The sequence below is a fragment of the Trachypithecus francoisi genome, unplaced genomic scaffold, assembly GCF_009764315.1.
Source record: "Trachypithecus francoisi isolate TF-2019V2 unplaced genomic scaffold, Tfra_2.0 Lachesis_group15, whole genome shotgun sequence".
In the NCBI taxonomy this organism is placed as follows: Eukaryota; Metazoa; Chordata; class Mammalia; order Primates; family Cercopithecidae; genus Trachypithecus; species Trachypithecus francoisi.
The window spans coordinates 99,923,165-99,941,138 of NW_022681460.1; the positions used below are offsets into that span (position 1 = coordinate 99,923,165).

At 46.9% G+C, this 17,974-nt stretch overlaps 1 protein-coding gene across 2 annotated transcripts; it reads right to left on the reverse strand.

Annotated features, from left to right (window-relative positions):
- Window positions 1-1,444: 1,444 nt before the first annotated feature.
- Window positions 1,445-14,698, reverse strand: LOC117097620 (mpv17-like protein). 2 transcript variants are annotated; one of them, XM_033235654.1, is made up of 4 exons: window positions 14,188-14,698; window positions 9,785-9,855; window positions 1,889-1,918; window positions 1,445-1,807 (listed from the first exon to the last, which is right to left on the reverse strand). In XM_033235654.1, exons 1-4 carry the CDS (start codon window positions 14,657-14,659, stop codon window positions 1,739-1,741), a joined length of 642 nt encoding a protein of 213 aa, XP_033091545.1. In that variant the 5' UTR covers window positions 14,660-14,698; the 3' UTR covers window positions 1,445-1,738. The 2 variants fall into 2 exon arrangements, with proteins under 2 accessions (XP_033091545.1, XP_033091546.1); XM_033235655.1 differs by lacking the exon at window positions 9,785-9,855.
- Window positions 14,699-17,974: the final 3,276 nt, after the last annotated feature.

Sequence of the window (17,974 nt, forward strand, 5' to 3'; positions counted from 1 at the left end):
ACAAAACTGAGCCAGGCATGGTGGCACGCGCCTGTAATCCCAGCTACTCCGAAGGATGAGGCAGGAGGATCGTTTGAACCCAGGAGGCGGAGGTTGCAGTGAGCTGCAATCATGCCACTGCACTCCAACCTGGGTGACAGAGCAAGACTCCACCTCAAAAAGAAAAAAAAAAAAAAAGTCGGTCGTGGTGGCTCAGACCTGTAATCCCAGCACTTTGGAAGGCCAAGGTGGGCGGATTATGAGGTCAGGAGATCGAGACCATCGTGGCCAACATGGTGAAACCTTCTGTCTACTAAAAATGCAAAAATTAGGTTGGACGCAGTGGCTCACGCCTGTAATCCCAACACTTTGGGAGGCCGAGGCGGGTGGATCACGAGGTCAGGAGATCAAGACCATCCTGGCTAACATGGTGAAGCTCCGTCTCTACTAATAATACAACAAATTAGCTGGGCCTGGTGGTGGGTGCCTGTAATCCCAGCTACTAGGGAGGCTGAGGCAGGAGAATGGCGTGAATCCAGGAGCTTGAGCTTGCAGTGAGCCTAGATGGCGCCACTGCACTCCAGCCTGGGCGACAGAGCAAGACTCCATCTCAAAAACAAAAACAAAAACAAAAACAAAAACAAAAATACAAAAATCAGCCGGGCATGGTGTAATGTGTCTGTAATCCCAGCTACTCAGGAGCCTGAGGCAGGAGAATTGCTTGAACTCGGAGGGTGGAGGCTGCAGTGAGCTGAGATCGCACCACTGCACTCCAGCCTGGGAGACAGAGCGAGACTCCGTCTCAAAACAAAAACAAAAACAAAAGTACTTACTAAATTTTAGTATCAAAATAACAACAAATTATGCATGTTTTGGGGAAAGAAATCTTGTTATTAAATCTTCATTTCGGCCGGGCACGGTGGCTCAAGCCTGTAATCCCAGCACTCTGGGAGGCCGAGACGGGCGGATCACGAGGTCAGGAGATCGAGACCATCCTGGCTAACATGGTGAAACCCCGTTTCTACTAAAAAACACAAAAAAACTAGCCGGGCGAAGTAGCGGGGGCCTGTAGTCCCAGCTACTCGGGAGGCTGAGGCAGGAGAATGGCGTAAACCCGGGAGGCGGAGCTTGCAGTGAGCTGAGATCCGGCTACTGCACTCCAGCCTGGGCGACAGAGCGAGACGCTGTCTCAAAAAAAAAAAAAAAAAAAAAAAAATCTTCATTTCGACTGAGTTCTATGTACATTAAAATTCACTATAAGTACTATTTTTTGGTATAAAAGTTCATCTGCCCAAAAGTGTTCAGGAGATAACCTGAGATTTTAGAATAGAAATGTAAACAATCAAAACCAAGTTTCCTGAAACTTGCATTAAAATATTAGAAATATTGATAATTCTGAAATGCCATTTTGCCACTATTATTCATATTAACCAAAATATTAGAGAAGTAATATTTCAGACTAGAAGAGGAAAAAATGTCTGAATATAATTCAAAAATAATCATTGATAATTTTTTTAAAAGTGGGTCTACAAATAGCAGTAATTCCTCAAAATGAAATGCATAATTGGCACATCAAGTATTTTGTCTGCAGGCAATTCTGTGCATTTTAGGTCAAATATGTGGTCCCTTTAAGAGAGTCCTTGACGTCTCATTTCTCCGGGGACCCTTCTATGGCACTGGTCCACTTTGTACGAAAAATGGTGAAAGCTGACTTCAATGTGCCGTCACCACTCTGCTGGGAAAAACAGATGAAGATGGCTCAGAGAAAACCACAGACTCCGGTGTAAGCTGTTCTCCACTGAACAGGAACAAGGCTGAAGTTGGTCAGCTGGAACAGAGAGAGAGAGTTCGTTAGGGCCACATGGAAACCAAAGCCCTGAGTTAATATTACTGAGTAGGCGGAACTTACCTGTACAAAGGGCCAGTACACCATTCCGCTCTGGAATTTAAAAAAAAAAAAAAGCAACAACTTTATTGGAATGCCTTTTATTTTTTATTTATTTTATTTTTTATTTTTTGAGACAGGGTCTCACCCTGTTGCCCAGACTGGAGTGCAGTGGTGTTATCTTAGCTCACTGTAACCTGTGCCTCCTGGGTTCAAGCAATTCTCATGCCTCTGTCGCCTGAGTATCTGCGATTACAGGTGCACACCACCTCACCTGGCTAATTTTTGTATTTTTAGTAGAGATGGGTTTTCACTATGTTGGCCAGGCTGGTCTCCAACTCCCCACCTCAGGTGATCCGCCCACCTTGGCCTGGGATTACAGGTGTGAGCCACTATCCCCAGCCTAGCATACCTTTTAACCACACAAAACAATTGCACAGTTCATTCCATAAAAGAGTAAGAAATACTAGGCCAACTAGATGCTGAGGTAGTATTACATTTCAGACTAAGCTGATTAAATCAGACTACTTAAGGCCTCTAGAGTGAGGGGGTTGGGGAGTTGTGGGGAAAAAAGCTATTAGGTACAAGACATTTGTATTAATTATATTTTTAACACCAGAATGAAAGGTCTACTAGAATCGGTACCAATTCTGGAAGACAGCTGCTTTGGAAATGACAACATATATTTATGCATTGCAATTTCCTGGTTACCATGAAAAAGTGATGCAGGAATATATTTGTAAATACAGAATCATCAATGAATTCTTTAGCTTTTATTTTTTTAATTTAATTTAATTTTTTTCTGAGACATGGAATCTCTGTGTTGCCCAGGCTGGTCTTCAACTCCCAGGCAAGAGTAATAGCAGCCTCCCAAAGTGCTGGGATTACAGGCGTGAGTCACCTCACCTGGCCAAATTATTTTATTTATTTATTTATTTTGAGATGGAGTCTCATTCTGTCGCCTAGGCTGGAGTGCAGTGGCAAGATCTCGGCTCACTGCAACCTCTGCCTCCCAGGTTCAAATGATTCTCCTGCCTCAACCTCCTGAGTAGCTGGGATCACAGGCGCCTGCCACCATGCCCGGCTAATTTTTGTATTTTTAGTACAGACAGGGTTTCACCATGTTGGCCAGGCTGGTCTTGAACTCCTGACCTCAGGTGATCTGCCTGCCTCGGCCTCCCAAAGGATTACAGCCATGAGCCACTGTGCCCAGTCTTGAATTGTTAATACTATATACCAAACCATTGTTTATGGAATGATTTTCTAATAATATATTCAAACCATGTGATGCTATAGAAAAAGTTTAGCTGAAATTTTCATATATTACAAAGTATCTTAGATAGATATTTTAACAAACTTTATCCTATACAGTCTGATGAAAAAGTCACCATTATGAATTTTTTTTTAAAAAAAGTCTTGGTATGTAAATTACACCTCAAAAAAAAGGCTAGAAGTTTTTAAAATAGTCCTTAAAAGTGGTATTATAGACTTATTTTCTTCTTTTCACTAATTTGTGTTTTTGAAGTTTCTAAAATAAACAATTGCAATAAAAGTTTTATAATATTTATGTTTATATCCAAAAGTAAATATTACATATAATGTGTATATGTGTGTGTGTGTATATATATGTTTTGTTTTGTTTTGTTTTTTTGACGTGGAGTTTCGCTCTTGTTGCCCAGGCTGGAGTGCAATGGTGCAATCTCGGCTCACCGCAACCTCCACCCCCTGGGTTCAAACGATTCTCCTGCCTCAGCCTCTGATTAGCTGGGATTACAGGTGCACACGACTACACCCGACTAATTTTTTGTATTTTTAGTAGAGACAGGGTTTCGCAATATTGGCTAGGCTGGTCTCGAACTCCTGACCTCAGGTGATCTGCCTGCCTCGGCCTCCCAACGTGCTGGGATTGCAGGTGTGAACCACCGCACCTGAACATAATGTGTATTTTTATTTATTTGTTTATTTATTTATTTATTTTTTGAGACGGACTTTCGCTCTTGTTGTGCATCTCAAATTCCCAACCTCAGACAATCTGTCAACCTCGGACTCCCAAACTGCTGGGGTTGCAGGCATGAGACACTGAGCCTGGCCCTTAATTTTTAAATATACTTTAAACACAAAATATACCCCTATAATCCCAGCACTTTGGGAGGCAAAGCCAGGCGGATCACCTGAAGTGGGGAGTTTGAGACCAGCCTGACCAACATGGAGAAGCCCTGTCTCTACTAAAAACACAAAAATTAGCAGGGTGTGATGGCAGGAACCTGTAATCCCAGCTACTCAAGAGGCTGAGGCAGGAGAATCGCTTGAACCCGGGAGGCGGAGGTTACAGTGAGCCAAGACTGCACCACTGAACTCCAGCCTGGGCAACAGAACAAGACTCTGTCTTAAAAAAAAGAATTTAAAACTTTAGCAAAAATAATCAAAAGACTAAACTCATCCAAACATGGCTTTCCTTCTTTCTTTTTTTTTTTTTTTTTCTTAATAGAGATGAGCCCTCACTATATGAGCCAGGTTGGTCTTGAACTCCCGGCCCCAAGCAATCCTCCCACCTCTGCCTCCCAAAGTATTAGGATTACAGGCGTGAGCCACTGTACCTGTCCATGGCTTCATTTCTTATGGCTGTGTTTTTTTTCTTGTCAGAATGTAGTATCACGCAGTAGTATATTTTGTTCTCAAACCATTCCCTCACCAAAAGAAATCAGGATGCCTCAGAGAATTGACTGATTGTAGGGCCAGGGCAGGGCAGGTGCAAGGTACAAGATGGTTCTGGAACATACTGTAGAGCCAGAAAGGAAGTGGCTTATGAAAGAAGAAAAGGAGAAAGAAGACAGGTGATGTCACAGGACACAGGAACCAGCTTGGAGGGACTCCCACTGGCCGAATCTGGGACATGTGAGCACTAAAGATAATTAAACACTGCCATGAACTCTCCTCTGTGCTTCGGCAATCTCCCTCTGAATAGCCCAAAGGCATCTCGCATTCAACATTTCCCAAACTGAACTCACCTCACTTTTTTTTGTTTGTTTTGTTTTGTTTGTTGAGATGGAGTCTTGCTCTGTCACCCCGGCTGGAGTGCAGTGGTGCAATCTCGGCTCACTGCAATCTCCGCCTCCCAGGTTCTAGTGATTCTCCTGCCTCAGCCTCCTGACTAGCTGGGATGACAAGCGCACGCCACCACACCCGGTTAATTTTTTGTATTTTTCAAGAGAGAACGGGGTTCACCATTTTGGTCAGGCTGGTCTCGAACTCCTGACCTCAAGTGACCCGCTCGCCTCGGCCTCCCAAAGTGCTGAGATTACAGGCGTGAGCCACCATGCCAGGCCAGTTTTATTTTTTTAAATATAGACAGGGTCTTGCTGTGTTGCCCAAGCTGGTCTCAAACTCCTAACCTCAAGGGATCCTCCTGCCTCAGCCTCCCAAAGTGTTAGGATTACAGGCATGAGCCACCACACCCGATGTGCTTCCTTATTTCTTATGTGAACTTGGTTACCATAACTCCCACCTTTGGTTTCCTTTGCTGCCATTACCTAACCGTGAAGTTCAAGATCCTCAGCTCCAGGCATTCAACAGTCTCCAGGATCCAAACTCATTCCACGTTGTTCAACAAATACTCTGTGAACACCAAACTGCCTGTGGTTTCTCCCCTCCAGGCATACCATGGTGCTTCACACATTGTCAACTCTACTCAGCTCTTCTGCCCCTGTCCCCCAGTATGTACGTAACTCCAGATCTTTTTATTTATTTATTTATTTATTTTTTGATTTTGAGGCAGGGCCTCGCTGTGTTGCCCAGGCTGGAGTGCAGTGGCACAATCATAGCTTACTGCAGTCTTGACCTCCTGGGCTCAGGAGATCCTCCCACCTCAGCCTCCTGAGTAGCTGGGACTACAGGTGCGAGACACCATGCCCAGCTCATTTTTGTATTTCTGGAGATGAGGTTTTGTCGTCATATTGCCCGGGCTGGTCTCAGACTCCTGAGCTCAAGCAATCCACCCACCTTGGCCTCCCAAAGTGCTGGAATTACAGGCATGAGCCACTGGTGCCTGGCCCCAGCAAGACTTCCTTGATCCCTCTACACCTCCTCGCTGTACTAAGTACCCATGGAATCTGAAAGCATTTCTCGTCAAACTCTAGTTAATGACTTGTCTATTTACCTATCCATCCCACTAGACTCTAAGTCCCTTTAGGTCAGAATCTGTATTTTATATGGTTTTTTTGGGTATCTTCCACTAACACCTAGGACACAACCTGGAAGACAGTTTCTTTTCTTTTCTTTCTTTTTTTTTTTTAAGAGGGAGTCTCTTTCTGTCGCCAGGCTGGAGTGCAGTGGCACGATCTTGGCTCACTGCAACCTCCAGCTCCCAGGTTCCAACAATTATCTTGCCTCAGCCTCCTGAGTAGCTGGGATTACAGGCACCCTCCACCACACCCAGCTAATTTTTGTATATTTAGTAGAGACGGGGTTTCACCAAGTTGGCCAGGCTGGTCGCTATCTCTTGACCTCTTGATCCACCTGCCTACCTCGGCCTACCAAAGTACTGGGATTACCGGCGTGAGCCATCCTGCCTGGACAACAGTTTCTTATTACAGGAAATCTTCCCACAAAATCTCCAGATGGGCTCAGCTTCAGAGCACTGGTTTACCCTCTTTCTTTTCCTGAAGGTAGATGAGACTCACTCATTGTAACTACTGTTTTTTTAAAACAGTATGCAAATGTTCCTGTGGTTTTGTTCATTTATAAATCCCTGCCTCCTGAAGCTTCTTTCTCTCCCAATTCTACTTCCTGCCTTTTTTTTTTTTTTGAAACAGGGTCTCACTCTGTCACTCAGGCTGGTGTGCAGGGGTGCAATCACAGCTTACTGCAGCCTCGACCTCCCAGGTTTGCAATCCTCCCATCTCAGCCTCCCGAGCAGCTGGGACCATAGATGTATGCCACTATGCCCAGCTATTTTATTTTTGTAGAGATGGGGTTTCACTATGTTGAGCAGGCTGGTCTCCAAACTCCTGGGCTCTAGCAATCCTCCTGCCTCAGCCTCCCAAAGTGCTGGGGTTACAGGTATGAGCTGCCTACTTCCTTCTGGCTTTTTTTTTTTTTTGAGATGGAGTCTCGCTCTGTTGCCCAGTCTGGAGTACAGTGGTACGATCACGGCTTACTGCAATTTCTGCCTCCCGGTTTGAAGCGAATCTCTTGCCTCAGCCTTCCAAGTAGGTGGGAATACAGGCTCGTGCCATCATACCCTGCTAATTTTTTGTATTTTCAGTGGAGACGGGGTTTCACCATGTTAGCCAAGATGGTCTCAATCTCCTGACCTTGTGATCCACCCGCCTCTACCTCCCAAAGTGTTGGGATTACAGGCATGAACCACTGCCCCGGGCCCTTGCTCTTTTAAAAAAGAAAAAGAGTTAGATGTACATATCTCCATAGACTTTACAACATAATGGAAAAACTTGTTCCTTTTTCCAAAATAAAACAGAAGAAGTGGCTGGGCATGGTGGTTCGCACCTGTAATCCCAGAACTTTGGGAGGCTGAGGCAGGTGGATCACCTGAGGTCAGGAGTTCAAGACCAATCTCGCCAACAGAGTGAAACCCTATCTTTACTGAAAAATACAAAAAATTAGCTGGATGTGGTGGTGCAAGTCTGTAATTCCAGCTACTTAGGAGGCTGAGGCTGGAGAATTGCTTGAACCAAGGGGGCAGAGGTTGCAGAGAGCCGAAGTGGTGCCACTGCACTCCAGCCTAGGGGACAGAGCAAGACTCCATCTAAAAATAAAAAACCACACACACACAACAAACAGAAGAAAATCACATTTGGTTATCACCATGGGGTCCTCAATTTCTGCCCTAAGAGAAATCACAAGAGTTCTGAACACATTCCTTGTAGTTACTGTTCCCGAGTGTAGAGGCTCAGGGGAAGCCTCTGACTTCAAACCTCTCCATCCTCTACCTCTAGCCATCAAGTAATTCTGGCTCAGGGGCTTGGTACCATCCAACAGATGATGCTGGAAGCTGTGGAGGGAATAGCTGGCTGTGGCTCAACACTGCTTTTGATAGGGAATGAAGAATATGTGAAGCCCTAGGCCAGTCTGTGAACATTCTGTAATCCCAAAGATTTACCTCCTTGTGATGAATACAATCAAACATGCTCTAGGGCAGAGATGAAAAGCATCCCTGACTTTGTCAGGCCTTAAGGACACTGTTCAATAAATATTAACTGAATCAATGAATAAATACATATTGGACTGAACTGTATATATTTGTGGCGAGCAAACAGTAAAACCGCTGATTTGCTTCAAACCTTGGAATAATCCTTGGAAACCTTCTCCTTCGCTACCAATACCTTTGTGACATTAAAGTTCTCTTCACCAGGACTCTGCAGAAAGCTCACCTGAAAACATTGGCTCTGAATGTGGAAATGACTCCATTAAGCCACTCACAGTCTGCAGTCCCTATTTTGCAAATAGAATCCTAATTTACAGAATACATTGTTATCACTTGGGCTGCAAAATTCACAAAATAAACTGTGATCATTATAAGGGTTAATAGAATACAGTCAGAAATCATTGAGAGCATTGAGATATTATTTCTTTTCTTTTTTTTTTTTTCTTTTTGAGATAGAGTCTTGCTGTGTTGCCCAGGCTGGAGTGCAGTGGTGCGATCTCAGTTCACTGCAACCTCTGTCTCTAAGTTCAAGTGATTCTCCTGCCTCAGCCTGCTGAGTAGCTGGGATTACAGACATGCACCACTGTGACCAGGTATTTTTTGTATTTTTAGTAGAGATAGAGTTTCACCATATTGGCCAGGCTGGTTTCAAACTCCTAACATCAAGTGATCCGCCTGCCTCAGCCTCCCAAGTGTTGGGATTACAGGCGTGAGCCAGCGCGTCTGGCCCGGAGACATTATTTCTTTCCTTTTTTTTTTTTTTTTTTTTTTTGAGACGGAGTTTCGCTCTGTCACCCAGGCTGGAGTGCAGTGGCCGGATCTCAGCTCACTGCAAGCTCCGCCTCCCGGGTTCACGCCATTCTCCTGCCTCAGCCTCCCGAGGAGCTGGGACTACAGGCGCCCGCCACGTCGCCCGGCTAGTTTTTTGTATTTTTAGTAGAGACAGGGTTTCACCATGTTAGCCAGGATGGTCTCGATCTCCTGACCTCGTGATCCGCCCGTCTCGGCCTCCCAAAGTGCTGGGATTACAGGCTTGAGCCACCGCGCCCGGCCTCTTTCCAATTCATGAGAAGTACAGATACTCTTAGACCCTCTCCTCATACATCTATCAAAATAACTTGAAGATTTCTCTGTCAAAATATTGGACCCTTCTGTCAACCAAACTGGAGATCTAATTTAGGAATAGTTTAATAGAAATGGGCTTAACGTTGAGGTAGGAGAATTGTTGGAGCACAGGAGTTCGAGGCCAGCCTGGGCTACATAGTGAGACTCTCTCTACCAAAACTTTAAAAATAATTAACTGGGTGTGGTGGCACATGCCTGTAGTCTCAGCTACTCAGGCAGCTGAGGTGGGAGGATCACTTCAGCTCAGGAGGTCCAGGCTGCAGTGAGCCATGATCATGCCCCTGCATTCTAGCCTGGGTGACAGAATGAGACCCTGTCTCAAAAAATTTTTAATTAAAAAAAAAAATGTATATATACACACACACACACACATGCATATATATACACACACACACACAAAGAATCCTGATAGGATTATACAAATGTATTATCATGTGTATACTGAAAATATATACATATATGTGTCAATTAAAAGATTTTTTAATATTTTTAAATATATACACAGAAAAATACTTTCTGTATATGTGTATATATGTGTGTGGGGGTGTGTGTGTGTGTGTATATATATATATACACACACACACATATATACAGAAAAAGATACTGATTACATTTTCAAATGCCTGTCTTACCAGATAGGTATTCCAGAATTTCTGTTTCAGCTCCAAAAATATGTCATCCTTTTCCTGGAGAATGCTCATACCTATTTGCAAAACACCAAAAGAATTTTAAAACATTCAGTAGGGTACTGTATAACAGTGCATGTTTCAGTTTTCCATTCCAAAATGCAAAGTAACCATCACTATCATCCATCAATATGACCCTTCTGATCCAACAGTGAAAAGAGAACATAGTCAGGCGTGGTGGCTCAAGCCTCTAATCCCAGCAGTTTGGGAGGCCGAGGCAGGCAGATTGCTTGAGTCCAGGAGTTTAGAGACCAGCCTGGGCAACAGGGCAAAACCCCATCTCTACAAAAAATACAAAAATTAGCCAGGTGTGGTGGCGTGCCTGTAGTCATAGCTACTCAGGAGGCTGAAGTGGGAGGATTGCTTGAGCCTGGGAGGTGGAGGCTGCAGTGAGCTGTGATCATGACACTGCACTCCAGCCTGGGCAACACGGCAAGACCCTGTCTCACAAAAAAAAAAAAGAAAGAAAAAGAAAATAGAACATAATCTCCACTCTAAAACTAGACAAATTTTAAAGGAATGATAAATACGAAGTGAGAATAGCAGAGTATAAAAGTTATAGCAGAACAATTATTTTTTCAAAAACTATAGCAATTCACAAAAAGAATCAAGTTACAATAGTGGGCCTATTGGTTACTTTTCTCTACCTTCCAAACATTTTGTGAAATGTTGAACATTTGAACATTTTGAATTTTTAATTTCTGTCTTTTTTTTTTTTTTTGAGATGGAGTCTCGCTCTGTCACCCAGGCTGGAGTGCAGTAGCCAGATCTCAGCTCACTGCAAGCTCCGCCTCCCGGGTTCACGCCATTCTCCTGCCTCAGCCTCCCAAGTAGCTGGGACTACAGGCGCCGCCACCTCGCCTGGCTAGTTTTTTGTATTTTTTTAGTAGAGACGGGGTTTCACCGTATTAGCCAGGATGGTCTCGATCTCCTGACCTCTTGATCCGCCCGTCTTGGCCTCCCAAAGTGCTGGGATTACAGGCTTGAGCCACAGCGCCCGGCCAGTTTCTGTCTTTTTAAAAAAAAGCTAGTGGACTGGTTGTGGTGCCTCACGCCTGTAATCCCAGCACTTTGGGAGGCTGAGGCGGGTGGATCACCTGTGGTTGGGAGTTTGAGACCAGCCTGACCAACATGGAGAAACTCCGTCTCTACTAAAAATACAAAATTAGCCGGGCATGGTGGCGCATGCTTGTAATTCCAGCTTCTCAGGAGGCTAAGGCAGAAGTATCGCTTGAACCCAGGATTTGGAGGTTGTGGTCAGCTGAGATCATACCACTGAGTTCCTGACTGGGTGGTATGATACAGAGCAAGACTCCATCTCAAAATATAAAAATAAAAAAAGGATAGTGGACCCAAATACTCTGGCAACTACAAATTTCCCATCAGTATTACCCTATCCAAAAATTGAAAGTGGAACACCAATTCAGCCTTCCTAAAAACACTTTGAAAACTTTGATCTTCAACATCCCTGAAGAGAAATTCACAGTCTGGGCAATATGTCAAGACCTTTTCTCCACAAAACAATTTAAAAACCAGCCAGGTATAGGGGTGAGCGTCTGTGGTCCCAACTACACCAGAGGCAGAACTGGGAGGATTGCTTGAGCCCAGGAGGTCGAGGCTGCAAAGACGTGTGATCACATCACTGCACTTCAGCCTGGGGAATAGAGTGAGACCCTGTCTCAGAAAAAGGAAAGGAAAAAAGAAAAATGAAATTCAGGTAGCAACGCAAAGCTCTCCTATTTTAGGAAGGGTTGTAAACTGAGAGTACTTTAAAAATTCTTTCCAATCCCCGATTAGGAGGTAGGGGAAATAAAAGCCTTATTAATTAATTACAGAAGATTCTTACATGACCTAGCAAAATATTGGTAATACTGTGTTCCACTTACCTAGCATTAATTAAATGCTAAGTACTTTATGCGCCTCATTTCATGTGTCCCTCCTTACAATTCGCTAAGGTAGGTAGAGTTACAAAGAGGAAAAGAGCTTAGAGAGGTTAATAGCAGACGGAGTTCAACCCAGGTGTCTGATTCCCAACTGAGAGTTGTTAATCTGTTACCTCTGGTTCCCCAAGGTGACCCCAGCACAAAGATCATCTGATTGGTGCAATTTCCATGTAGAGCCTCATGCAAACCTCCAGTCCATCCCCTTCCACTTGCCCCTTCATGGAAATTTGAGGTGACCAAAACTGAACCAGAAAAACTGAAAACTGGCTGGCGAGGTGGCTCATGCCTGTAATCCCAGCACTTTAGGAGGCCGAGATGGGCAGATCACTTGAGGACAGGAGTTGGAGACCAGTGTGGCCAACATGGTGAAACCCCGTCTTCATTAAAAATGCAAAAATTAGCTGGGCGTGGTGGTATGCATCTGTAATCCCAGCCCCTCGGGAGGCTGAGGCAGGAGAATCGCTTGAACCTGGAGATGGAGGTTGCAGTGAGCTGAAATCGGGCCACTACACACTTCAGCCTGGGCGATAAAGCAAGACTCTGTCTCCAAAAAAAAAAAAAAAGAAAAAGAAAAAGAGAACAATCTCACTAGTTGTTTCAGGATTAAATAGGATTCTGGTTTCCTACCCCTTCACCAGTGTACAAGACTTCTGTAACAGGTGCTAGGAAGCTGTTTGCAAATCTAGTCTGGAAATCATACCGGGAGACCAGGGAAAGACCTTCTGATAAAACAGGAGGCCCTAGCTGTCAGTCTGTGCTCCTGACACACTGATCCCATCAGCCATGTAGTTGGCCGCAATGGCAATAGGCAACCAGGTGGTTTGTGTTTCTGGTGGGGTCTGTAGGGAAAGGAAGTGAATCCAAGTCTTCAAAATAAGGTTCAAGGGGCAGGGTAGCTCTCTTCAAGATGGTTGCTTGTCTGACCTCAACCTGGTTTAGAAAGCACCAACAGCCCTTAGGAGAAGTTCCCTCCCATTTGGGATTGGGACCTTGTTCCCCAATCCCAAGGTCAGGCTTAAGACCCATAGAGATTTTCTCCCCAGTTACCCACCCCATCCCCTTCAAGGCTATAGAAATTGCAATGATGATAGAGGCCACAGGGCCCCTTCTGTAAGTAGATGGAAGACCTCCAAAGATCACAAGAATTTAACCTGCTTGAGCAATCAGCCTGTTTTACAGCCTCCTGCCCTCAACTTGTTCTTCCCCAATCCTGGGTGGAATGAGGTCACCCTGTTTGTTTAAACCAGCTCCGAAGTGACCCCAGGTTACTTACAGATGAACCCAAGTTAACTCTCCTCATTTCCATGCTAAAGTCTTCACCCCGGGAGAAGCTATGGCTTCATGACTATAACCTATGTAACCTATGCAATCTATGTGCTAGCATCATGACTCACTGGGACTCCTACTCTGCATGCAATCACGCACCCTCTCCCTTCTCCATCACCCCATAAAACCCTCCTGTGTCCTTCTCGGGGGGACACACTACTTTGGAGAACACGGCCAGTGTCTTCCTTACTTGTGCCAAGGAAAACTCCCATTGAGTAAAACCTGCCTCTTGATGGAGTCATTTGGGACTCGTTAGGGGAATGAACCCCGGTATTTTTCAGGTAACATTTCCATTGCTCTTATTATAGGCAGCAGAGAAGGTTTCCACAGTCAAGCAGCCCCTGTCCCCCACACCCCAGACCTGGGTCGGATTTTCTAAGGAGAGGGTTCCCTGAACCCTCACAGGTAATATAGTCCTCCATGGCAAGGATCCAAGGTCCCTTGATGTCTTCCGTGGGACCCCCAGGGGAAAATCGTGTCACCAAAGCAGGACTAGGCCCCTGGGTATGAATTTTCTGAAGATCCAGGCCCAACCTCAGATTCCACCTGCTCTGCCCCCCAGGGTCACGGGTCCCCTTGCATTTTGTTTCTGTGTTGGCCCCGGAGCCCCACACATGGATTTTCTGAAGAGCAGGTCGGTCCCTTCCCTGCCCACGACTGGTTCATGGTCATGCAGCTGCTATGGCCTTGAAATGGGATCTCCTTTATTTTCCCGTGGACCCTTTTTCAGGGGGAAAAACCTCCCCAGCCCTGCCTACTCCAGCCTTGAACTACATCCAACCCCCGAGTCTCAGCCCCGACCCTAGTGCCCTAAATTCCTGACCCGGTGGACCTCTGGCTCCCCAATTTCCCGGCTCCCCAGCCAGTGCCCCCCGCAACTTCTCGCAATCAAACACCCCAGCCTCCAGCCTTTGCCCTGGCCCTCCAGGTCCCCGAAGCAGCCCCGGTCTCAGAGCCCCAGCTCCTGCCCGGGGCCCCAGGCTCTTGCAGCCCCCTCCCTCCAGCCGCTTGATCCCAAGTCCCGGCCTCCAGTCCCCCAATACCGGGTCCCACCCTCCAGGCCCTCTCCCGGCCCCTCACCGACATAGAAGGCGGAGACCGCGATGGGCGCAGCGACCACCTGGTCGCAGAGCAACTTGGCCAGCACCGCGCGCGGCGCGCGGCCCGGGAGCGCGCGCTCCAGCAGGCCCAGCCACACGTAGTTGAAGTTGGCGTGGAAGGTCACCACCAACGTGGCCACGCGCCGCGTCTGGCGCCAGTCGGCCTCGCCGCCCTGCAGTCGCTGCTGTAGCGCGTCCCCAGCCGAGAAGAGCGAGCCGTAGAGCAGCACGTTGGTGGGCCACGGGTGGCGCCGGGCCGCGCGCGACAATGCCGGCCACCAGCCCGCCATGTCCGCGCTGTGGGCGCCCGCGATCAGGAGCCGGCGTGGTAGGCAGCTTCCTGCACCACGTGGGAGCCTCCTGGGCCTCCAGCAGCCCCTAAGCTGGCACCGCCCGTACCTGCACCTGCCCCCTCCAGACGTCCGGAGCGATTGGGCGCCGGACCCGCACATTCAGCTCGTGGCGTCCAATCCGGATGTCACGGGCCGTCGTGGGGGTGAACGTTTGCAAGGTGCCTGGCCAGGCCGGGCGCGGTGGCTCAAGCCTGTAATCCCAGCGCTTTGGGAGGCCGAGACGGGCGGATCACGAGGTCAGGAGATCGAGACCATCCTGGCTAATACGGTGAAACCCCGTCTCTACTAAAAAATACAAAAACTAGCCGGGCGAGGTGGCGGGCGCCTGTAGTCCCAGCTACTCGGGAGGCTGAGGCAGGAGAATGGCGGAAACCCGGGAGGCGGAGCTTGCAGTGAGCTGAGATCTGGCCACTGCACTCCAGTCCGGGCGACAGAGCGAGACTCCGCCTCAAAAAAAAAAAAAAAAAAAAAAAAAGAAAGGTGCCTGGCCCAACCCCATGCATGGGTCTATTCATACAAAATACCCAGAACAGACAAAGCCACAGAGGCAGAAGGCATGGGGTTATTTATTTACTTGTTTATTTTTATTTTTATTAATTAATTAGATATTTTTGAAACAGAGTCTCGCTCTGTCGCCCAGGCTGGAGTGCAATGGCGCGATCTGGACTCACTACAACCTCCGCCTCCCAGGTTCAAGCGATTCTTCTGCCTCAGCCTCCAGAGTAGCTGGGACTACACGCGTGCGCCATCATGCCCGACTAATTTTTGTATTTTTAGTGGAGACGGAGTTTCAACATGTTGGCCAGGCTGGTCTCGAGTGAACTGCCCGCCTTGATCTCCCATATGGAGTTATTTTTTTGGAGTGATGAAAACATTTTGAAATTAGATAGGTGTGATGGTTCCATGACTTTGTGAATATATTAAAAACCATTGAATTGCACACTTTTTTTTTTTTTTTTTTTGAGACGGAGTCTCGCTGTGTCGCCCAGGCTGGAGTGCAGTGGGCCGGATCTCTGCTCACTGCAAGCTCCGCCTACCGGGTTTACGCCATTCTCCTGCCTCAGCCTCCCAAGTAGCTGGGACTACAGGCACCCGCCGCCACGCCCGGCTAGTTTTTTGTAGTTTTTAGTAGAGACGGGGTTTCACCGTATTAGCCAGGATGGTCTCGATCTCCTGACCTCGTGATCCGCCCGTCTCGGCCTCCCAAAGTGCTGGGATTACAGGCTTGAGCCACCGCGCCCGGCCGTGAATTGCACACTTTTAAAAAAAGGGGCGGTGCATTTGGCCGGACGCGGTGGCACATGCTTGTAATCCCAGCACTTTGGGAGAATTAGACAGGAGGATCCTTTGAGGGCAAGAGTTCCAGACCAGTCTGGACAACATAGGAAGACTCCATCTCTACGAAAAAGAAAAAAAATGAAAAAAAAAACGAAAGAAAGAAAAGAAAAAAGTATTGTAATTACTCAGGCTTGGTGGTGTGCACTGATAGTTGTCAGGCCTCTGAGCCCAAGCTAAGCCATCATATCCACAGTGACCTGCACGTATGCATCCAGATGGCCTGAAGCAACTGAAGATCCACAAAAGTGAAAGTAGCCTTAACTGATGACATTCCACCATTGTGATTTGTTTCTGCCCCACCCTAACTGATCAATGTACTTTATAATCTCCCCCACCCTTGAGAATGTACTTTGTGAGATTCACCTCCTGCCTCCAAAACATTGCTCTTAACTCCACCGCCTATCCCAAAACCTATAAGAACTAATGATAATCCCACCACCCTTTGCTGACTCTCTTTTGGGACTCAGCCCACCTGCACCCAGGTGAAATAAACAGCCGTGTTGTTCACACAAAGCCTGTTTGGTTGTTCTTCACATGGACACATGAGACAATAGTCTCAGCAACTGCTACTCGGGAGGCTGAGGTGGAAGGATCACTTGAGCCCAGCAATTCAAGGTTGCAGTGAGCCAGGATAGGGCCACTGCACTCCAGCCTGGATAAAAAAAAAGAAAGAGAGAGAGGGACAGAGAGAGAATAATAAAATGGTGAATTTTATGGTATGTGAATTTATCTTAAACAATGAAGGGACGGCCGGGCACGGTCGCTCACGCCTGTAATCCCAGCACTTTGGGAGGCCGAGGCGGGCAGATCACGAGGTCAGGAGATCAAGACCATCCTGGCTAACTCAGTGAAACCCCATCTCTACTAAAAATACAAAAAATTAGCCGAAAGTGGTGGCAGGCGCCTGTAGTCCCAGCTACTTGGGAGGCTGAGGCAGGAGAATAGTGTGAACCAAGAGGTGGAGGTTGCATTGAACCGAGATCGCGCCACTACACTCCACCCTCGGTGACAGAGTGAGACTCCATCTCAAAAGAAAAAAAAAAAAGAAATGCTAAGCAAAGTGTTCTGCTGTGTTCTGCCTGTCTTGGTAGTGGAAGGGAAGAAAATCAGTCTTTTGCTTCTCCCCCTTAAAACTATTTAAGAAGGGAACTGGGCACGGTGGCTCAAGCCTGTAATCAATCCCAACACTTCGGGAGGTCAAGGTGGGAGGATCACTTGGGTCCAGGAATTCAAGACCAGCCTGGGCCATATAGTAAGACCTCATCTCTACAAAAAAATAAAATATTAGGGCCGGGCGTGGTGGCTCACACCTGTAATCCCAGCATTTAGGGAGGCCGAGGTGGGCATATCGCGAGGTCAGGAGATTGAGACCAGCCTGGTGAACATGGTGAAACTCTGTCTCTACTAAAAAAAATTCAAAAAATTAGCCAGGCATGGTGGCACTCACCTGTAGTATCCTAGCTACTTGGGAGGCTGAGGCAGGAGAATTGCTTAAACCCGGGAGGTGGAGGTTGCAGTGAGCTGAGAGCACGCCACTGCACTCCAGTCTGGGTGACACAGCAAGACTCCATCTCAAAAAAAAAAATTAACGGGGTGTGGTGATGCATACCTGTGATCCCAGCTACTCAGGAGGCTGAGGTGGGAGAATTTTGAGCCAGGGAGTTCGAAGCTGCAGTGAGGCATGGTAGTGCCACTGCATGCCAGCCTAGGCAACAGAGTGAGATCCTGTCTCAAAAAAAAAAGGCCAGGCCCAGTGGCTCAGGCCTGCATTCCCAGAACTTTGGGAAACTGAGGCAGCTGTATCACCTGAGGTCAGGAGTTTAAGACCAGCCTGGCCAACATGGCAAAACCCTGTCTCTACTTAATATACAAAAATTATCCGGGCATAGTGGTGCGCATCTGTAATCCCAGCTACTCAGGGGGCTGAGGCAGGAGAATTACTTGAACCAAGGAGATGGAGGTTGCAGTGAGCCAAAATGGTGCCACTGCACTCCAGCTTGGGGGACACAGTAAGACTCTGTCTCAAAATAAATAAATAGAAATTATTAAAAAAAAAAAAAAGGATCCCCTGGACAT

What these genes read in the sequence shown, in the direction of transcription:
- LOC117097620 (XM_033235654.1), bottom strand. Translation starts at nt 14,659, where the DNA reads ATGTGCGGGTCCGGCGCCCAATCGCTCCGGACGTCTGGAGGGGGCAGG. An exon ending in AATTCTGGAATACCTATCTG is followed by an intron (nt 1,919 to 9,784) that starts GTAAGACAGGCA and finishes TTTAAATTCCAG; the next exon opens with AGCGGAATGGTGTACTGGCC. An exon ending in TGTACTGGCCCTTTGTACAG is followed by an intron (nt 1,808 to 1,888) that starts GTAAGTTCCGCC and finishes TCTCTGTTCCAG; the next exon opens with CTGACCAACTTCAGCCTTGT.